At 42.2% G+C, this 18,651-nt stretch overlaps 1 protein-coding gene across 1 annotated transcript in view; it reads right to left on the reverse strand.

Annotated features, from left to right (window-relative positions):
* The window catches only part of gpc4 (glypican 4), a 28,626-nt gene extending 13,931 nt beyond the window's left edge, over positions 1-14,695 (reverse strand). The window contains exon 1 of the mRNA XM_026330769.2: positions 13,859-14,695. Within this exon, the coding sequence (XP_026186554.1) occupies positions 13,859-14,015 (157 nt within the window). The 5' untranslated portion in view covers positions 14,016-14,695. The remainder of the gene's footprint in view (positions 1-13,858) is intronic.
* Positions 14,696-18,651: the final 3,956 nt, after the last annotated feature.

Here is an 18,651-nt window from a genome sequence, read left to right on the forward strand (position 1 = left end):
CAGGGATTATGTCTACATTGTCCTGAACTCAGGACTTCACTAAAACTGCTACAAGAGCCATGGAGGCGGACAAGGGGTACCGTCTGTCACAAACCATTCACCAACGTCTGTCATTAATTGGAGCCTGGTGGTCTACAACCCACCGAAAGCTCTGAGCTTCCACACATCAAGCCATCAACATTTGCAAATAATTAAATCATGAACTGTATGCTGCTCATATGTACACACTAGTTCAAGCCCAGTGGAGTGGTGAAGTTGAAAATGGTGGATACTGGGACGATAAAATTTAAAAACATATAAAACAAAGCTGCACACACTGTCAGTAGTGCTAAATATGTGAAACAACAAACACAAAAGTCGATTATTATTTGGTGTACAGTGTTATGCTCCCTGCTGTAACATGTAAAAGTGAGAGCTGCCAGTCTACTGAGCGTTACTCACCCAGACTGCTGTAAATTTGCACACCCTGAAGCCATAACAATTCTCCTCTTGCTCCTCACCTCTGTCTAGGGTGTAATTATCCTGTGGGGGGGTTAAAGGATTGGTGCCATTTGTTGGATAACTTTCTGTTCTGCTCCACATCCTGTCATAGATAATCACATGAGCTAAACCTGGACTCCTGACTATGGCATGATGTTGCTTTTCAAGTTTTACTTACAAGCATGAGGTTTGTTATAGATGTAACAATCTAATGGCTGTTTCCTACAGGCAAACATTAAGAGAGGTGAGGAGAAACCAACATTGAATCATGTAATAAGAAGGCAAACCGCTGCATATTTCATTTAAATAAATTACAGCAGATGCTTTTTTTTTTTCTCTTAAAGTCCTTCCCTTCTTAAATTCTGTCCTGTCACAACATGTTTTTAAATCACGCTTTCCTTTTTGTCTGTTTCTTCACCTGTAAGAGCCCCACAGTTGTGGACTTAAGAAATGAGCTTCCTGTGCACATCACTCCTTAAAAATCCATTTCAGATTTTCCAGTCAGCAAATCAGTGATTTGAACAATTCTGATAATTTGCTGCTCAGCTAATAAAAATAATAAAATAATAATAATAAAATAATAAAAATACTTTTTTTTTTTTTTTTTAAACGGTTTTCAGTAATGAGGAACCATTGTGTTCAAATGTCAGACACATGATTTAGAAATTAAACCCACTAATTTATTTATAAAGAGGAATTAAAAGTTTTCAGGTGTGCAGGGTTTTGCAGGGGAATTTCCTGCAGAAAAACAGTCTAGTGCTAAATACAACAAAATATGCACACGTGAAACTATGAAGTAAAGCACGTGGTATCTGCACCATTAGTGTCCCATCATATACCACACAATGCCAGAGTCCAGTTAGAAAAGTGCTCAGGAACAATTTGATAGTTCCTCTTATATTACAACAAATCTTTTAATAAGGAGAGCTGCCTAAGAGCTTGTCTTATTTACAACCTGGAGGAGCAGCAGCAGGGGCAGGGAAGGTAAAACATTCGCACATTCATGTCAGGCTGATTCTTAGTACAACCACAGACACTCGCTCAAGGGCATCATGCCAGTAGCAGCTTAGGGAGGGGAAACGTGCGTCTTGTTCATTTTCCCCATCCAGGTTTTTCCTTGCTCTCTTCACAGGACTCAAACCAATGACATATCAGACAACATAAGCTTCGCCTGACTGAATGGTACTACTAATCCATAGTACTAGTACTGTTAGGTGAAATTGGCATAAAACATTCTTGCAAATTAAAAAGGGCCTTAAAAGTGAAACTACTTCATGTGGAGTTTAATGAAAAGTGAGCTAAATATGTGTCCCTGTTTAGCTCTTGTACTGTTCTACTTAAGCAAACACTGCAAACCATAAAGAACTATTTAAATTGATTTTCAAAAGCCAAGATAAACGTATTACCAATCCACATATTACATTTATCTTACACTCTACTTTCCTGCATACATGGGTGTAATCAGACCTGTGGCAGAATCACCACAGAGGAGAAAACGTTCAACAGCATTTTGCTGTAAGTGAAAACTATTATTAGAGACTTGGCTGTTCATATGGAGATAATCAGTGCAGGACGATACTTCCACCTATTTGGTTTCTATACTTTAGCCGCTTACAAAAATAGAGTAATGACAAGTTTATAGATGTTTTGGCCAAACCAATGATGCACGTCAGTTCTTAGTTCATAAGGAAAGTCCAAAAAAGACTGAAATGTGCTGACAAGGGACTTTCTGAAAGTGTTTAAATAAAATGGTGGGTAGCAATGCCAGACCTTGTCCATTACTTTGCTTTAATGTTGAGTGTTTTACTTGACTGCTGCTCAATCTCTCCCTGAACTGAAAGATGATGGACAGGTATAGTTAGGAGGTCCCATAGTTTGCACAGCTCTCTCTCCCAAAAGGCATCACGTTAGGGTTAGGGCGCCACAACACATACTGTTCATGTGCAGCTTCTCACAGGGAGCACCACACAGTCTTTAGCAGGAGCTTTCATGACCCAGACGTGATCCTACTCTCATAACCAGCCTGTAGCCTGAAAAGGAGATTACCGATGTGTGCAGCGGCTTTTAACTTAATTTAAACTTAAGCAGTGAAGTGACAATAACACTGAATCTAACCTCAGTCTAATAAAGAGGTGACACTAGGACATGTCTGATGTTGCCATGCATGTAGTATTTATTATCTAGCTTTGATCTGGTATTTTGTCCCTCTGCACCTCACATGATGCATCACAACACTAGTGCTGATGAGCCCCATGATTCAGTACCAACCAGAAGTTTTAAAGGTCAACACGAAGAGCAATCAGTATCACACTGAATTTATTACTGGCAGGAAGGTTTCCCGTAGTGGTGAGCTTGGGTAACACTAGCACTGCCTGTGAAGTGAGAGATTTACGTCACATAGGACAATGCTCAACATCTAATTTTTCAGGCAGGAAGATTTGGTTTAGCGGCACACTCTGGAGGGAATATTTTCAGTTACACATCCAGCCACAGGCTGAGGATAACGTCTGTAAAATGATGTTTCTTAAATAAATCAGGAATTAAAATCTCTTCCATAACACATCTGTCTAAACACGAACCCGCCAAAATTTGCTTTTTACATGACATGAATATAGTGAGAAAGGAAGGCATGTCTGCTGTCGCACAGCATGAGGCAACACCTCATTACAATCTCCATGTCTCGTCTACTGCATTTTACACACTTCACTGCCGCAGGAAAACTCTCAGCACTATTTCTTTTTCAGTCAGAAAATGTGACAAAATGTTTATCTGTGCTAAATCTTCAACAATTTGCCCAACGTCAATTATTTTCTAAAAGGCACTCACTCTGAAAACAATGCTCACAGTGAGATCCATAAATCTGAGCCCTCTGCCACCAGAGCCCGTTTCTGATTACCAAACCAGTCGGGGCCTCTGGCCAATTAAAGCTCTCCATTTGTGAACATTCCAAAATGCTGCCATCCATGAACGTTTACCCAGAATCCCCTGGAGAGAATCCACAACACTGCTGGCCTCTCGCTCTGCCTGTTTCCCCTCTCCCATGCCTGCATCTCTGGCTTTGTCTCCCCACACAAAAGCTTCCTGCCTTCACCACTTCCCAGGTCACTGCTTTGTCAGGGTTTCAACTCGCTTCCCCAAGTACATTTAACAAGTCAGACATCAAATTCCAACCACCAGGGGTGTTCTCAAAGCTCACCTGCTGCACAATTTATATAAACCTTCGTGTGGTCAAATAAATCTTGGGGACTGCATTTGGCTCTCAGACCTGTGTGTGCAAAACAGTCTGAGGTAAATATACAGCACCAGTCAAAGGTTTGGACACACATTCTCATTCAATTCAATGTCCAAACTTTTGGCAGGTACTGTAGTTTCTGATTACAGACTGTGGTAGGGCTGGGCAATAAATCAATTAACTCAACTGTGTAGTTCACATCAACTTGTTTGAATGAAAATCGGTTCTCTCTTTAACATCTGCCGACGTTCCCCTCTGGGCTCAGCCCCTCCCCCGGTGCATTTGCCATATTAGAGATACACAAACAACAAGGCAGCGAACAGGGAAGAACTCGTTCCCAAGAAAGGTACAGTGTCATCCGTAATTTGGAATTGGTTTGGTTTTGCGGCGTCAGACACAGAACAAACAACACCCTGCTGCAAAGTGTGTTTGAAGTCTGTTGCTAGCAAAGGTAGCAGTATGACCAATTTACTGCAGCACCTCAAACCAGGGTTATGCTGCCAAGTGGGAGGGATGTTGTGCCCAAAGAAATGAACAAGACCGCAGAAGCACAAGCACTCCGACCACGGTGTGCTTGTGAAAAAAATCGATTTCAATCATAAATCAAATTTTTGTGAAAAAAAAAAACAAAAAAAAACAAAACAAAAAATAATTAGGGATTTCGCCCAGCCCTAGACTGTGGAATACAACTGGTCCCTACAGGCAGCTCCTGGAAGCAGTTAATCCAACTATGCTAGGTAAAGTTCAGAAGTTAATAATTAAAATTCACAGAATAACATCATAACACCTAGAAAATAGAGGCAAAGAGACAATTTTGTGAAAATGTATATACCAGTGTTAAAGAATAAAGGTTCAAGTGAGAGCGCTGTACACTGAATGAGAGAAACAGATCAAAGGGTGGTGGAGCTGAAATACTACAAAGACTTATAAATGATTAATTTAGTTCATCTGCTTTCTGTGTTAGTCAATAGATGCCCAGTGGGCATCATACAACTACAGTGGGCAATGGCCAACGTTAGTGCAGTACAACAGTTTCCTTGACAGCAAACATTTGGCCCCAAAGTAGCAATGAGGCCTGCCAGGGGTCAAGAATTACACAAACACAGCAGCAAAGAAATGAAATCATAAAAAAGGTCACACTCTTGACATTTGTGCAAATTCTCTCTCTAACTATGAGGGAGCTGGAGGCCATGATTCATGTTAACACAGTTATGGGGAATTTATACTTCAAACAGAAGCGGTTTGTTTCGGGATAAGGCTGAATTTGGGCAACTTTTATAGCATGCTCCATGCAAACTTTCTGCAATGTGTTTGACTTCCTTGTGGCAAATAAAACAATCACTAGTGACTGGCTTGATGGTCATTCAGACACTCAAACCTGTATTCTATAGACTACAAGTTCATACTTTAACAACAAACAAATACAGAACAACACAAAACACAAGCAAATAATCAAATTTTCCTTCCTACCATCTTTCTTCTGGCAATCCTAACATCTGCATTATCAGTAGGGAGTTGGAGGCAATGATTCACGTTAACAACTAGTCTAATCTTACACCCTTCCCACAGCTTTCTTTCAGCTCTTGTGCCTTTTGATGAGCCGCAGAGTTGTGGCGTTTGATCTGCTGCTTTTACTACAGCGGTAAGTACCACCTTGATGATTGAGCTGGGGGTGTATGTGTGTGTGTGTGCGTGTGTGTGTGTGTACGAGTAAATGTGAATGAAAGAGTGTTGTGTTGTGTTTAAGATTTGCAGAGACAGGCAGTGTTTTTGCATGCAAACGGAGAGGACAAGTTACAGCACAGCGTGATTATCACAAGGGAAGAGGAGGAAAAAAAAAAAAAAAAAAAAAAAAAAAAGAGGCACAAAAGACCTTCCTGGCTTGTCCCTCTGCACCAGCCCTGTGTCTTTCCATTGACTCATGGCACACAAATGAAAACAGACTTTAAAGGAGAAGATGAAAAACACTCTTTACTTAAGGCCAAGTGCTTTACCATGGGACCCTACACAAACACTTTTGTGCTGTCAGAGAAATGGACTACTGTTGAGCTTACAAACAGGTCCTCTTTAAGATATGCTTCACACACTGCACATGAGCTATACACCAGACTATCTACGGAGGCTTTGTGACCATTTGCATCTAGAAGTTGCACATAACAAATCAGGCAGCTCCTCCCTTGTTTCCACATAAAAAGAATTTTAAAAATCCAAGTTTGTTAGAACATATTACAGCGTTTTAACACACAAACAAAACATTTCATCAATGCCAGCAAAAGCCAGTGAACCCCTCCTAGGACAGGGAGCACTTTGACAGTGTTTATAACAGACATCCAAAAACAGCTGAAGTCCACCAGATGTTGAGGCAGGACGGGGCCCGGCGAAGCCCCCAAGGCAGAAATGAGGTCAGGTACAATATCAGGTTTCTGGAAGCTCAAACCTACAAAATGGCAACAAAGACTCTGATATACCTGTTGGGCCTTTGGGAACTGGACACCAGCAGAGGCGGTGGGAAGAGAACTGCTCATTGCTGACTGTCAAAGGGTAACTTAGAAAGTCTAAATTGGTAAATGGCACAATGGCTTAAAGGGCCTCAGTCATGGATAACTCAATCCATTCCTCATTTATCCTGGAAGTGTCAATAAATCAACACTACTTGCCAGTCCAACGACGTACATTTCAACCCCTGGCGCATCGACTTGCATTCCCACATAACGACTAATTGCACTGCCAGAAAAAAAAAAAACCACCCTTGAAACACACTGCCCAAATGATTTGCAGCTTCAGAGCCATCATTTAACCAAGTATTTGATCCTTTCATGACTGTTTTTTTTCCTCCCCCACTTATCAGCCCTCAGCCAGCAGGACATCCAACAGTTGTTTTCTTCATGTTTTAAATTTGAGTTTTGATGACCCGCTTTTACCATATGGCATCGACTCGTCAGTCAAATTCACAGAGCTATGTGAAGCAGCCAAGGACCCACCCATTGCTTTTTTGTTTGAAAGAAGAAAGGACTTCTTTCAAAGCAAAATTGAAGTTTTGGTCTCAAACAATATAATTTATACGCAAACAAATCCAAAAGTGAGCAGCACACCGATGGATTATGGTAAATAATAGGAAACCTATTACGCCAACTGCAGTTTGGAAAAGTGAGCTAAGTGTGAGTGACTGGCTCGTCAGTAGGAGTCTTGATGTAGGCCTTGGGAGTAATTAGCAGGGATTACAGCCTGTCTGGCCTGCACCCAGCACTGGGGTTTTAGCCCAAACACCAGGCGAGTCCCTGGCTTTGCTCCCTCAGTGCTCTCCCTAACCACACTGGCCTCTGGTGAGTCACACAAATCCAAATGATGATCATGGCTATCATAGCAGACATCAAGTCCACTGAGGCTTCATAGGAAATCAATTAACCTTGGTTGAGTTACACCTACATCGTAACCACTCTCTCCCACTGGCTGCTGTGCGGTGGAATTACTTCATGTTAGTGAGTGGAGCCTTGTTGTGTTTGGGAGGGGGTTCACTGCACCCTGAGCAGTTTGGGGCTCAGAGCCTGCAGCCCTTCGCCACACTCCTCACAGCTGGCAGTGCCGAGCTGATCTACACAGGAAGCACAGCAGTGGCTGTGACAAAACAACTCACTGATGGACTGATATCACACCCATAATTGGTCTGAAATGCTTAATGATGAATGAGCAAGAAAACAAATTATGTGATTTAGGGGCTGAATGGAGCAGGGCAGAAAAATACCAGTAAACCACTACTGATGGTGAAAAAGGGAGGAACTCACCCAAGGATGGGAAGGAAAGGAAGGAGCAGGAATGAAGCAAAACCTCCAAGAGGAGCTGCTGAAGAGCAAACTGGGGGAGAAGAAAATAAACTGACATGTCAGTCAAGACAAAACTTCAGGGAGTCGCTCCTGTCAACTAAAAGTCCAAAAAGCCACAAAACCAGATCATGATATCTCACAGTTAGCATCAGATAAGGACCCACACTAAATGTTACAGTTGAGTCTAACTGTGGTCACTCATGTTAAAACTGCGTGTGAAGCCCGCTGGTTAAAACCTGTGTAGAAACTGTGTTAAACACACACGCTCAGAGAGGTTACAAAGAGGTGCAGGCTGTATGTACGAGCCTGTATGACTGAGTGTGGATGAGTCACAGTGCATGCATGCATCCAGTTGCCTCACCGGATTCCCTGCGCCTGTGTCACACACAGGCCTTCGCTCTCTGCCTCCTGCTTGGCTCACTACTTGTCCTGGATATTCACTTGGGCTCACCCTCATCCAAAACTCATTCCTGTCAGTCAAATCCTCCCTCTCTTATTCTGCGTGCCTCCAGCGCTCTCTTTGTTGCCATGTGTTCCCAGCTCTGGGGGCTCCCTGTGTGCGGGTCTTGGTGGTCCAGTGTGGAATGTGTTAAGGAGGGGGTAGTCAGGCAGGCCTAAAAGGGGGTGTTCAATTGTTCCCACACACAGCATCCACCCCCCACTGATCTGTCGCTCACTTAGCCATTGGGGGGGGGGGCAAAGGTAAAGCGAAGGATGCAGAGAGATGGAATTACGAACACTGAATCCACACACACACACACACAGCCATTGAATTGATGCTACAGTCGGAGCACAATGAACGAGCGTAAGAGGGAAACTTAACATTCCAGAATTGATAATGAAAGCAGCTACCAAACACTGAACCAGGAGCAGATTGATACACTCACTTCATCCACCAGGCAGGATTTATGCAACAACTAGACGGTGCTGTTTTTGCAGCATTATTGTACTACTTTGGACAACATAATATTTTTCATAGGCTGTGATAAACTGATTTGCTTTGGAGCAACAATAAGGCAGCTGTTGCTGGCAGAGCAGAACAGGACGCCACGAGTTCCCCTGATGGTGGAGCTGCCACGCTGCGATCGCAGGAAGCTGATAAGCGCAGCAAGATACCACCAAGCTGGCAGGCACGTGTAGCCACTCTCCCTCCCTCCTCTGGCCCCATTTGGCCGATGCAAGTCGTAGCCACCCCCCTAGACTCCCCCCACCCCACCCCACCCTTCTGCCTTGGGTTCACAAGACCTCAACCTCATGATACCTAAACTCAATTATCTTGAAGGCTTGTCAAAGGGTTAGGGAGGAGATGTCACATATACAGGCCAGAAAGCAACAGGAACCATCACATTAACACCACATTTAACTGATCTCCAAGGACATCGCCAACTTCAACCTCATATATGTATTTATCAAGTAGCCTACTGACAGGTTAGTTATTGCTTTATTTGAAAGACAACATCAATGATAATTCATGCCCTTAAAATTATCAGAGTTCTGCACTTACATTCCCATGTAACCTGATGCAGGCAAAACAAAAGCTGAGGTCAGTATTTGGAGAATGTGATGGTTGTGTTTTGCCGATTTAGATTCCAATAATAACACTGGTATTAGAAACAGAGACAAAACTTTTATTTTAATTTGAACAACCTTTTTTAAGGGAAGTACAAACTCTGAAGCTGCAGAAGTATCTCCCATCGCTCAGGAATGATTACTGTGCATGCTGTGGCTTTAATGCAGGGTGTATATTTAATCTCAACCCACATGCATTTTCTCAATTTTCTCTTCAAATCAATCCCTGATATTAATGTCTGTGTGGTTTATTCTTCTTGGGACAAATTGAAGCTGTGCTACAAACTTTTTTTAAAAATAAAAGCAACATGTGACCATTTTCAGTTTGACATGTAAAGTTACAGTGCCTTTTTTAAAAATCCACATTACTCAGCAGCAACCGTAATAATACTTGAGGCTGGTAAAACCACACAGTAATAAGAGTCTAGGTCATTTTCTTACCACTGATTCAAGACTAAACATCTGATTCTACTGTAATGATTTTGGATGGCTTTTCATGTTTACAAAGTCCAAATCTATCCTATTGTGCAGTTTTGATGCACTATGACTAATTCCTCATTAACATCATGAATCACAGTTGGTGGACTTACTACTTGTCGTAACCACGCCTATGAGTAGGAGTAAGAGACCTTCTCAAATAACACACCTGAATCTTTTGATCCCTCCTCACTTACTTAAAACCAGTTTGGGCTCAAGATGTTAATGGAGTAATCCAATAAAGAACCCAAGGGGGAAAAAAAAAAAAAAAGATTTGGCAGTGTAGTGTTTTTTGAAAGATATAGCCCAGTTACAATTCTAGTTTTTCTACATGAGCTGATTGAATTTCATCTCCCATGAGAGAAAAACTAGCCCACCATTAAATGAACAGTGCAACTACTAATGAAATGCACTGCCTTTACAATACAAAGATAAATCAAAACAACTTAAAAAATGTCAACTTCTCAAATAACTTAACGTAGTAAATATTAGTGTGTTATTTATTTGACCCTTTATCATACATAACATTCTTGCAACAAATATGACTTTAAAAAAATATAACCTTGTTAAAGAGATCAACATCTAGACTTGAGATGACTCCAATATCTATGAGCAATGTCCATTGTGGTTTCTATGAATAAAGTGTTGTAAAGTAAACTTATGATGTGTGAACAGCTAAAAGTTCTTAGTGGAAATCAGACTTCAAGTGCAGCACTGAGGCTCATAATTTGATTAATAAGACTTTCAAAAGGTCTCACATAAAACATAGCGGGGCCATTTTGGGTCTCACGGGAGCGACCTCGAGAAGTGAGCAAGATACTTGACTGGCAGATTATTAGTTAATTATTACAGGTGTTAAAACACCACAGTTCGACAGTGCAGTCACTCAAATATTGGTCTTTGAGCTGTAAAAGCTCCTGCAGTCTGTGTGTGCCCCAGTTTCCTGCTCTTATCTTATCTGCTGAATGTCACTGCAATAACACAACCTGTTATTTCCCAAACGGTAATGATGCGGGGCATGCAGCTGCTGGCTGAGAGAGAAAGAGCCCTCACAATGTGGGACTGCAAAATGTCTCAAGCTTACCAAGAGGCCAGCGCGCTGAGGTCATGCACGCTTTGAGTTTCAGTTATAATGCGCTGAACTGATTATGAGCAGCGGATGGTCCTCGTGCTGGAGGGAGGGAAAATGACTCTTTTCCCTTTGATCTCTGCTATTGTCCCATACCTGAAGCATGACATCAAGCCTGACTGCCAGATTAAACCAAAACAGATCTTGCTTAAAGAGCTGCAAAATGAGAAGAGCAGCATCCAGCTCTACACTGAACAGCTTTTGACATGGCAGATACCAGTGTGGACAGTGTTAACAGCTCTGCTTTCAGGCAGGGCTGCTCCATGCTGCAACTGTACAGCAACACTTAGCAGATATCTTTTAATATTTATCACAGTATCAAATGTTAACAAATAAACATTATCTACTATTAGCAAGATACCTCCAGGCAGTAAAACTACCATTTACATTCTGTATGATACTGATATTATTCATCTCTCATCATCAGGACTGTGAGTGCAATTTGTTTCCCATTTGCGAGAAGTATTCAACCACAGGTCCTAAACAACTCATCGGGAAGCAGAAAGAAACTTGGGAACAAAGCCTTGAACTGCTTCCACGTGAGCGGTAAAAGAGAAATGCTATGGGATCAACAAGGAATTTACCAACCGAGTCTGCTGTTACTCTGTATCACTTAATTCTAACTATGCTGAGGCAATCAGGGTTTCCATTTCAGTTTTACTGCACTAAAACATCTTTACTGAATCTCAAGTCGGGTTTCAGCTGAGCCCATCGGTAATTTGCCTGGTAACAAACATCTTTATCTCTGTGCTGCCAACAATAACACAAGATGTTTGTGGTTACAAAAGGCAAGTTTTGAATCCCGTGTCTCCAATAAGACTCATATTCCACCAAGCTGATTTATGATGCAAGTATCAAAGAAGGTAAACGTTTTAAAAACGACTTTTCAGACAACTGGCAAACTTACTGTATAATTTTTGAAGTCTGACTTCTCTTCCACATAAATCTACACGGTTATGGTTAAAATAAAAATGGCATGTGATTTTAGAAATTGCGATCATGATGTCTACTCTTATGCCACAACCAAACTCATTTTACAGCAACTTTTGCATTGTACGTTGACTATTTCAATGTCTGCAGATGTTAAAAGTGAAACAACCTTTCCCACTGAGCCATTTCCTGGTTTATTAAGTGAAACTGTGATCTACATGTGCATGTAATTAATGGTGTAACCCTCGTGCAACCTCCTATCAAGCTCAATCTGAGCACAGACTGTGTTATGGTTAGGAGGGAATTATTGTTTGGAGCTTGACCCACTGCAATGTCTAGAAGGAAAGCTCTGACAAATACACAGTATATTAAATTCTATTAAACGAAGGATCTGGAGCCATTCCTCTTCAGCAACATCCAACCTTTTAAGAGCACAGGGCTTTTGTACCTGCTTTTGCTTTCTAGAGACCCCCAACACACTTTAATGACAGTAGACCTTATTGCCTTCTATGGATCAATTATTTCAGTCTTGATCAGGGACAAAGAGCTGCTCACTGAGGTCGATCCTGCCTTGGGCCCAGACATACACCAGGAATCTATTCTAAGGAAAAGGCTGCACAACACTGTCTGCATTCAGGTGGTTCTCTGAAAACCCGGAGATATAACACAATTAAATCTGACCAATGCAGACATGTTGGGATACTTTCAATGACATTTAGCATCACAAAGACATTCAGGCAGAAAACAAAAAGGAACTACAGACTTGTGCTAAATGTAGAAAAGAAAAGTCCTCTGCCGTCTTGACAGTCATGCCCAACTCAAATTCTAATGAGCTGTTGTGGCCTCACCAGGGAAGGACTGTCTGAACTTCCACTTGCTATACAAAGGAAACACATTAAAAGGATATGAGTACAATAAAGACAACACATCAGATGCAGTAGTGCTGTAAAATCCTAAAGCCACTAGCCAAAAAAAGGCTAGTGTATAAAAAATGAGAAAACAGAAACCAGCTTGTTAAGATGTGTTTTTAAAAACAACAACAACACCAACAAATGCCCATTCAAGGCACTTGTTAAAACAATAACTTTAAAAGGGAAAGACACAAACGTGACACTAGGCATGTCTGGATGACCTACTTCTATGAATTTGAACAAGAACGTCATGCTGAAGCCACTGCAAAACTGGCCTGAATTTAGGAGTCTGTGTGCATATTCATTTTAACCACCATAAAATGAAAAAAGGAAATAAGAGAAGGGAGGGATTTAAAGTATGCAGGGCACAGTGGAATTTCAAACCCCAACCCCCGTCCACTGCTCCCCTCAAGCATTCACTGTAAAAGCCCCCCCCCCCCCCAGGTTAGTTTCCATTACTTGGGTTTAACTCGTGATTAGCTAAATTGATTTGCCTTCTCACCTCGGTTAACACAGATCCTATTTATTACCAGGAGGCCTTCATTGGTGCAATGTCCCACAGATGAGACAACAGCGGCCTACACAGATCATACTAAAAAAAAGACAAAAAAAAAAACAGACTAACCCTGAGAGAGAGAGAGAGAGAGAGAGAGAGAGAGAAGTCCATAATTCACAATTCACAGAGATGTTTACTAAATCAGTGCCGGCCACCTGCACTTCACAGCCATAGGAGTCTGTACTAAGGAAGCCTGGAAATAAACACAGGCCTGGCTTCTTTCAGTAGGGGCCGGGGCTTTGTGTGTTGATTATACCTCTTTATTGTTATGAATCACTTACAAGTATTTCCTAAATGAAGACTATATTTACCCACCAGAGCAGTGAAGTGTGGCCAGGAACAGACTTGATCTGCCTCAGTGCCACTTCCCCCAGACCTTACACTGTACTAAGCCTTTTATCACATGAAGAAGACCACATCTGCCGGATTAATCATGTTTCCTTACAAACTGTGACAGAAACACAAAATGTCCATATAAAAGTGACAGTTTAAGACCCCTAAACTGTCTCCATTTGAGAAGACCCTCACATCAAGAAAACCGTCTGCAAAACGCTTTAAATTTAGTTATGACTTAGAGAAATTACTACTGACTTTTACCCTGGACCTGGTTTAAAAACTTCCACAACGGGTTTACAGAACCACCGGGAGACCCCTCCAAGACCCACAGCCCCCCCACTTTGGAAAGCGCTTCTGCAGACTGTCGTATTTTGGGGTAGAAACCGGCCCAGAGACGTGGAAAGTGCAGAAACTCACCGCTGACTCCTTTGTTGGGGACGTCGTTGACGTTGAAGCCCTTGGAGCTGTAAGCTGCTCGCACTTCGTTGCAGTTTTTCAACTTTTGCTCCGCGGTCCCGGACACGGACAACACAACCAGCGTGCAGACTGCACACAGCACGAACAGCGTCTTCATCTTGGCACTTCAAAAACAACAACAACAACAACGACGACGACAACAAAAACAAAACAAAAAAAACTACACAGTCACCGGCACAAAAAGTGAAGTGTGTATATGTCTGTGGAAGAGAGGACGCTAGCACAGGGTTTCGGCGAGCAGCGCGCCGAGTTTCTTCGTGGAGCTGGAGCCTCAGTTCGACACAAACTTCATTCACAGCAGCTTCAAACTTCGACACGGGGAAAACACCCAAAACACCCACGAAACGATGCTCACACTTCGTCCGACCAAAAAGCTCGGATACGTAACATGAATCTCGAGTTCCAGCCTCGATCGAGGGGGGAAAAAAAACACGGAGAGAGGACAAAACTAGTTTAAAAACATGTGAAACCTTTCTCAGACTGCAGGCAAGAAGGTGAGAATCACGGCACTGGTTTACAGCCTCGACCGGAGCATTAACCACGACAGGACACGGTGCAAACTCAGTCCCTTCTCTCCCCTTTCTCTTCTTGCTTCTTTCCAAAGTTAGGGAGGCCGTGGTTTCTGTAGGACAGGACGCTGGACTATATGCTGGTGGTACTGGGATCCAGATGTGAGCAGAAAACCCTGGTGGACACCCAGGAGTCAGTGCAAGTTCCGGGGACAAAGACCTGGAAAACAGGAACACCAGGACCGGAGCATGGAGCCGGGACTTCCAGCCCTGGGTGTCTATCAGTAATGTCTTAGACCAGTCCTGAAAATCAGGAGTGGAGCTGCGGGTGGAGCGACGCTGTGGCACCACCGCATGAGGGCTTATGAGTGCTAGTCCGCATGGCACAAAGAAAGAGATACATAACCAAAAATGTTTGAGGAACACACATCTTTTATTGCAGACCCCTATGTGACCCGGGGCTGAAAGGGGTTTCTTATCTGTTTTTACTGTTGGTGTGGAGATAACAGCAGAGATAAAATCCTTTAAAGAAAACAGACATCCCACATGTGTGCCTCAGCTCCTAACATACAATAAGTGAAAATAATTAGGGAAGATAACGTTTGTTGGCGGCCCCTGGAAATGACCCCATGGATGGGTATGGGTCCTTAGGCCCCATGTTTAAAACCATTAGATTTAGTAGCTGAATGCTGTCTGGTGGGAAAAATGAAAATAAATGACAAGTCTTTATTCATTATCATTATATCATTATGATTATTTACTTCAGAAATGGTTTTCCAAATGACTTTAGTGCCACACAGCTATTTACCTAACAAGAAAGCTCATGACAGTGACAACACACTCGTTCTATTGTGCTATTTCTGTCCGGCTTTCATAACCCACTATATCGTAGTTTCTTTAAAACCTGGCTAGTGTTTCAATAACTACAGGGTCAAAACTACAGGCCTGTTTCTTACACAAACATAGTCCAGGCTGTGTCCCGTTGCATGGAGCCTCCAGCGTTATGAACTACAGGAAACAGTGGGCTGGAAGTGTGGTTCACCTGTACATGTGAATCAATACAGCAAAAATGAACAGGAGATGTAAACCTGTAAAATTCAGATCAGTTTGCTTCAAGTGTTCAGTCTTCAGTGTTTTCTTTTTTCCTCTTCTCAGGCTGAGTTTGTTATGTCTGCTGGTATATGCTGCTTCCCTCCTCTGACCCTTGCCCTCATTACAGACTGATGCTTTTGTAGCAGTGGAAAAAAAAACCAAAACAATTTCAGTTTGTTTTTTACTGAAAGGTTAATCAGTTAAATGAGTGATGTGAATGGGAAACTTCAGCATCATGTTACAGCCACTTTGTCTCTCTCCAGCCATTATTGTGCTCATATCAGTCTAAATCATGAAGTGCAGACATTTACCCATTTTTCCTCATTAAGTCTCATTTGCTCAGACGTGTATGCAAATAGCTAATTACAATTATTAGTCATAATAAGTTTTTTTTTACCGACTGCTCTAAAACATGCCTGGACTTGTGGGGTGCTTCTGAAAGTGTGTGTGTGTATGTGTGTGTGTCCACTGGTTAAGGGGGTAGCATTGAGCAAAATGACATTCCTCCTTTTGTGTTCACATTCCTCAGGCGGCTCCATTCATTCTGTGCGTCTGTGGCTGCTGCAGGGGAAGCCAGGGGTTGCTGAGTAGCAGGAGGAGGATGCTGGTGCACAGCACATGGGAGAGCGTGGGCCCGGTGCTGCTCTCAACGGGCCAACAAAAGGTAGGAAAATGGTTCAGTGCCATGGTAATTAGACATGAATGAGCTTTGACTGACATGACATGTCTCAGGCTTCTTTCAGAGGAATTTCAACATCCAGCTCAGTAAAAATCAGACTGGACTGGGCAGTCCACATGCACCCAAACACTTGAAGTATGTATAAAGTATAATGTTATTTTAATTTATATGCCCTTTAATGACTCTTCAGTGCTTGTAAAGTCAGCCACGTCTAAGCATCTTTGTGTAGAGTGTGAAATACATATTCACAGGGAGTCAATCACTCAGGCAGAAAATGCAACCATTCCTGATAGTCAGCTATTCTCACTGTTTCTGCTAATTAACATCAAATTGACCTTTCACTCTCATAATGCATGCTGTTTCAACATTGCCCCAATATTACCCTAAGAAAACACGTGGACTCTGCATTTCAATAGGCCAGTTGGCCCTTTCTCCAGCCTCACATTAGCATTCAGATTATAACCCCCACATCCAGGGTTAGCTGCTGCTCTCTGCAGCCAGCGTTTGCTCATCTCCTAATAATCAGCCTCTCTTTTCCATCTTAAAAGATGCAATCCCGTTCAGCAGAGAAAAGCACAGCTGGATAACAATGGCATTTTTATCTGGGTCTGGGGAACAGAGGGTGCGTGGCTGTGAAAAGTTACAGCAGAGCACTGGGGGACACAGGAGCAGGGTTTTTAAATCTGTTTTCAGTGACAGGAATTTAAGTGTGAAGCTGTGAGTGACTAGCCTTGTTAAAGTAGATGGCATTTCAAAAATGGAGACGAAACACAAACAATTAAGGCTAATGAAGCTCGTTTCATTGTCGAGCTGTGGATGAGTGTCTGTTACCTGGTTGAGTTGACTCCAGGGGTAAAACTAATCGAGTTACAGTAAATGCTGGGAAACCCCACAGTGAGGGTCAGAGAGGAGATCTTTTGCCCAGAGTGGTTCATCATCTGAGAAATACAGATCTGGAGAAAAAACACATGAATCACATGGTGCTTTGAGGATTTGGAGAACTATGAACACAGTCCAGAAACACATAAATTATATGATTCATGAAGGGCTTTGAAGTGGATCATAGAGTGAAAAGCACATAAAGTAACATATATATTTGCAACATTGCATGACCTATTCATAACCTCTGCAGCATTTAATCTTTCCTTGTACCTAAAGGAAGATTCCACCACAATATCTAAATATGGTGTTCCAGTGGTTATTTTGTGTTTTGTAATCTATGTTTTACCCGGTTTTCTTTAAACTACCTTATTCACTGCTACCTGTGGTTTCTTACAACGACTTTCAGAATCCCCAGAGAACTTGCTGCTTTAAAGAGCCAAAATCCCAGTGACATTTAAGCTTGCATCTGTTCTTTCTCTATGATTCTGTCCATCTGAAAGACAGAAACACAACACTGGTGTTTTCTATCCACATTCTAATGTCAAACCAGCCTGACAATTGAACTTACCTGCCACTGTCTTTCATGACAGTCAATCAGCCAAATAGTTTCTGTGTTATTTGATATCTTGTTGAGTAAGTGGTTATTGTGTTTTGTTTTGCTTTACTGGGGCCATAGCCACCTAGACAACATCGTTTTCAGCTGTAAATAGCAAAACCTCACATGCCTTTTAAAGTGTTTTTAATATAACAAGACTACTTCACCAATTTAGTATTGAACTCCAAGAACACGGTCTTCAAAGAAGATCAATTTTTTTTTTTTTTTATCCCAATATTCCACATCAGCTGTTCAGTTGGAGATTCAGGGGTGTTATGACAGCTCCAGCCAGTGGAGGCCGGAGGCACAGCCTTCTCAACTTGGACTGACTTTCTGACTCCACTCCCCCTTGTTTTTTCATCCTCAAACTGGTAGTCTTCACACCGAATCACCACCCAGTCAAAGACATTCATGGTCCATTTCCATTATATGGTTTTAGCACAAGCTCTACTCTACTCGGCTCAACTCTGTTTTGGTCATTTTCCATTATCATCTCAACGTGGGCGATGTTGTCATTGGCATGAAACTGCAGTGACGACCTCTATACGTTGTTTTTTTTTGAGTAGTGTTAGCCATTTGCCTCACTAAAGACTAGAAAAACAAAAAAAAAAAACAAATGGTTGCTGTTGCCCGTTTTTAAAAATGGCGAGTTTGAGTCTTGTGACGGATGCAGTCCATGACTCTTCTAGTGACGTCACTCCCTGGCCAATTAGTGGCCTGCAGTCTGTTGACATCACATTTTAGTATCGGTTCGGCTAGCGTGGAACCTCAGCCGAGGAGGCGCTGAAAAAGTACCTGGTACCAGGTATTCTCCCCTCATGGAAAAGACAAAAAACAGAGTGGACTCGAGTAAAGCTAGTGGGAACGCCCCATTAGTGCTTCTCCCTCTGGAGCCACTAAAGGTGATATGCTTTTTTCACATAGGCAGTAGTAGTTCCTAACAAACATTGATATGTAAAACTGACTTCCTTTAATA

This window comes from Mastacembelus armatus, chromosome 10 (assembly GCF_900324485.2).
Source record: "Mastacembelus armatus chromosome 10, fMasArm1.2, whole genome shotgun sequence".
Lineage (NCBI taxonomy): Eukaryota > Metazoa > Chordata > Actinopteri > Synbranchiformes > Mastacembelidae > Mastacembelus > Mastacembelus armatus.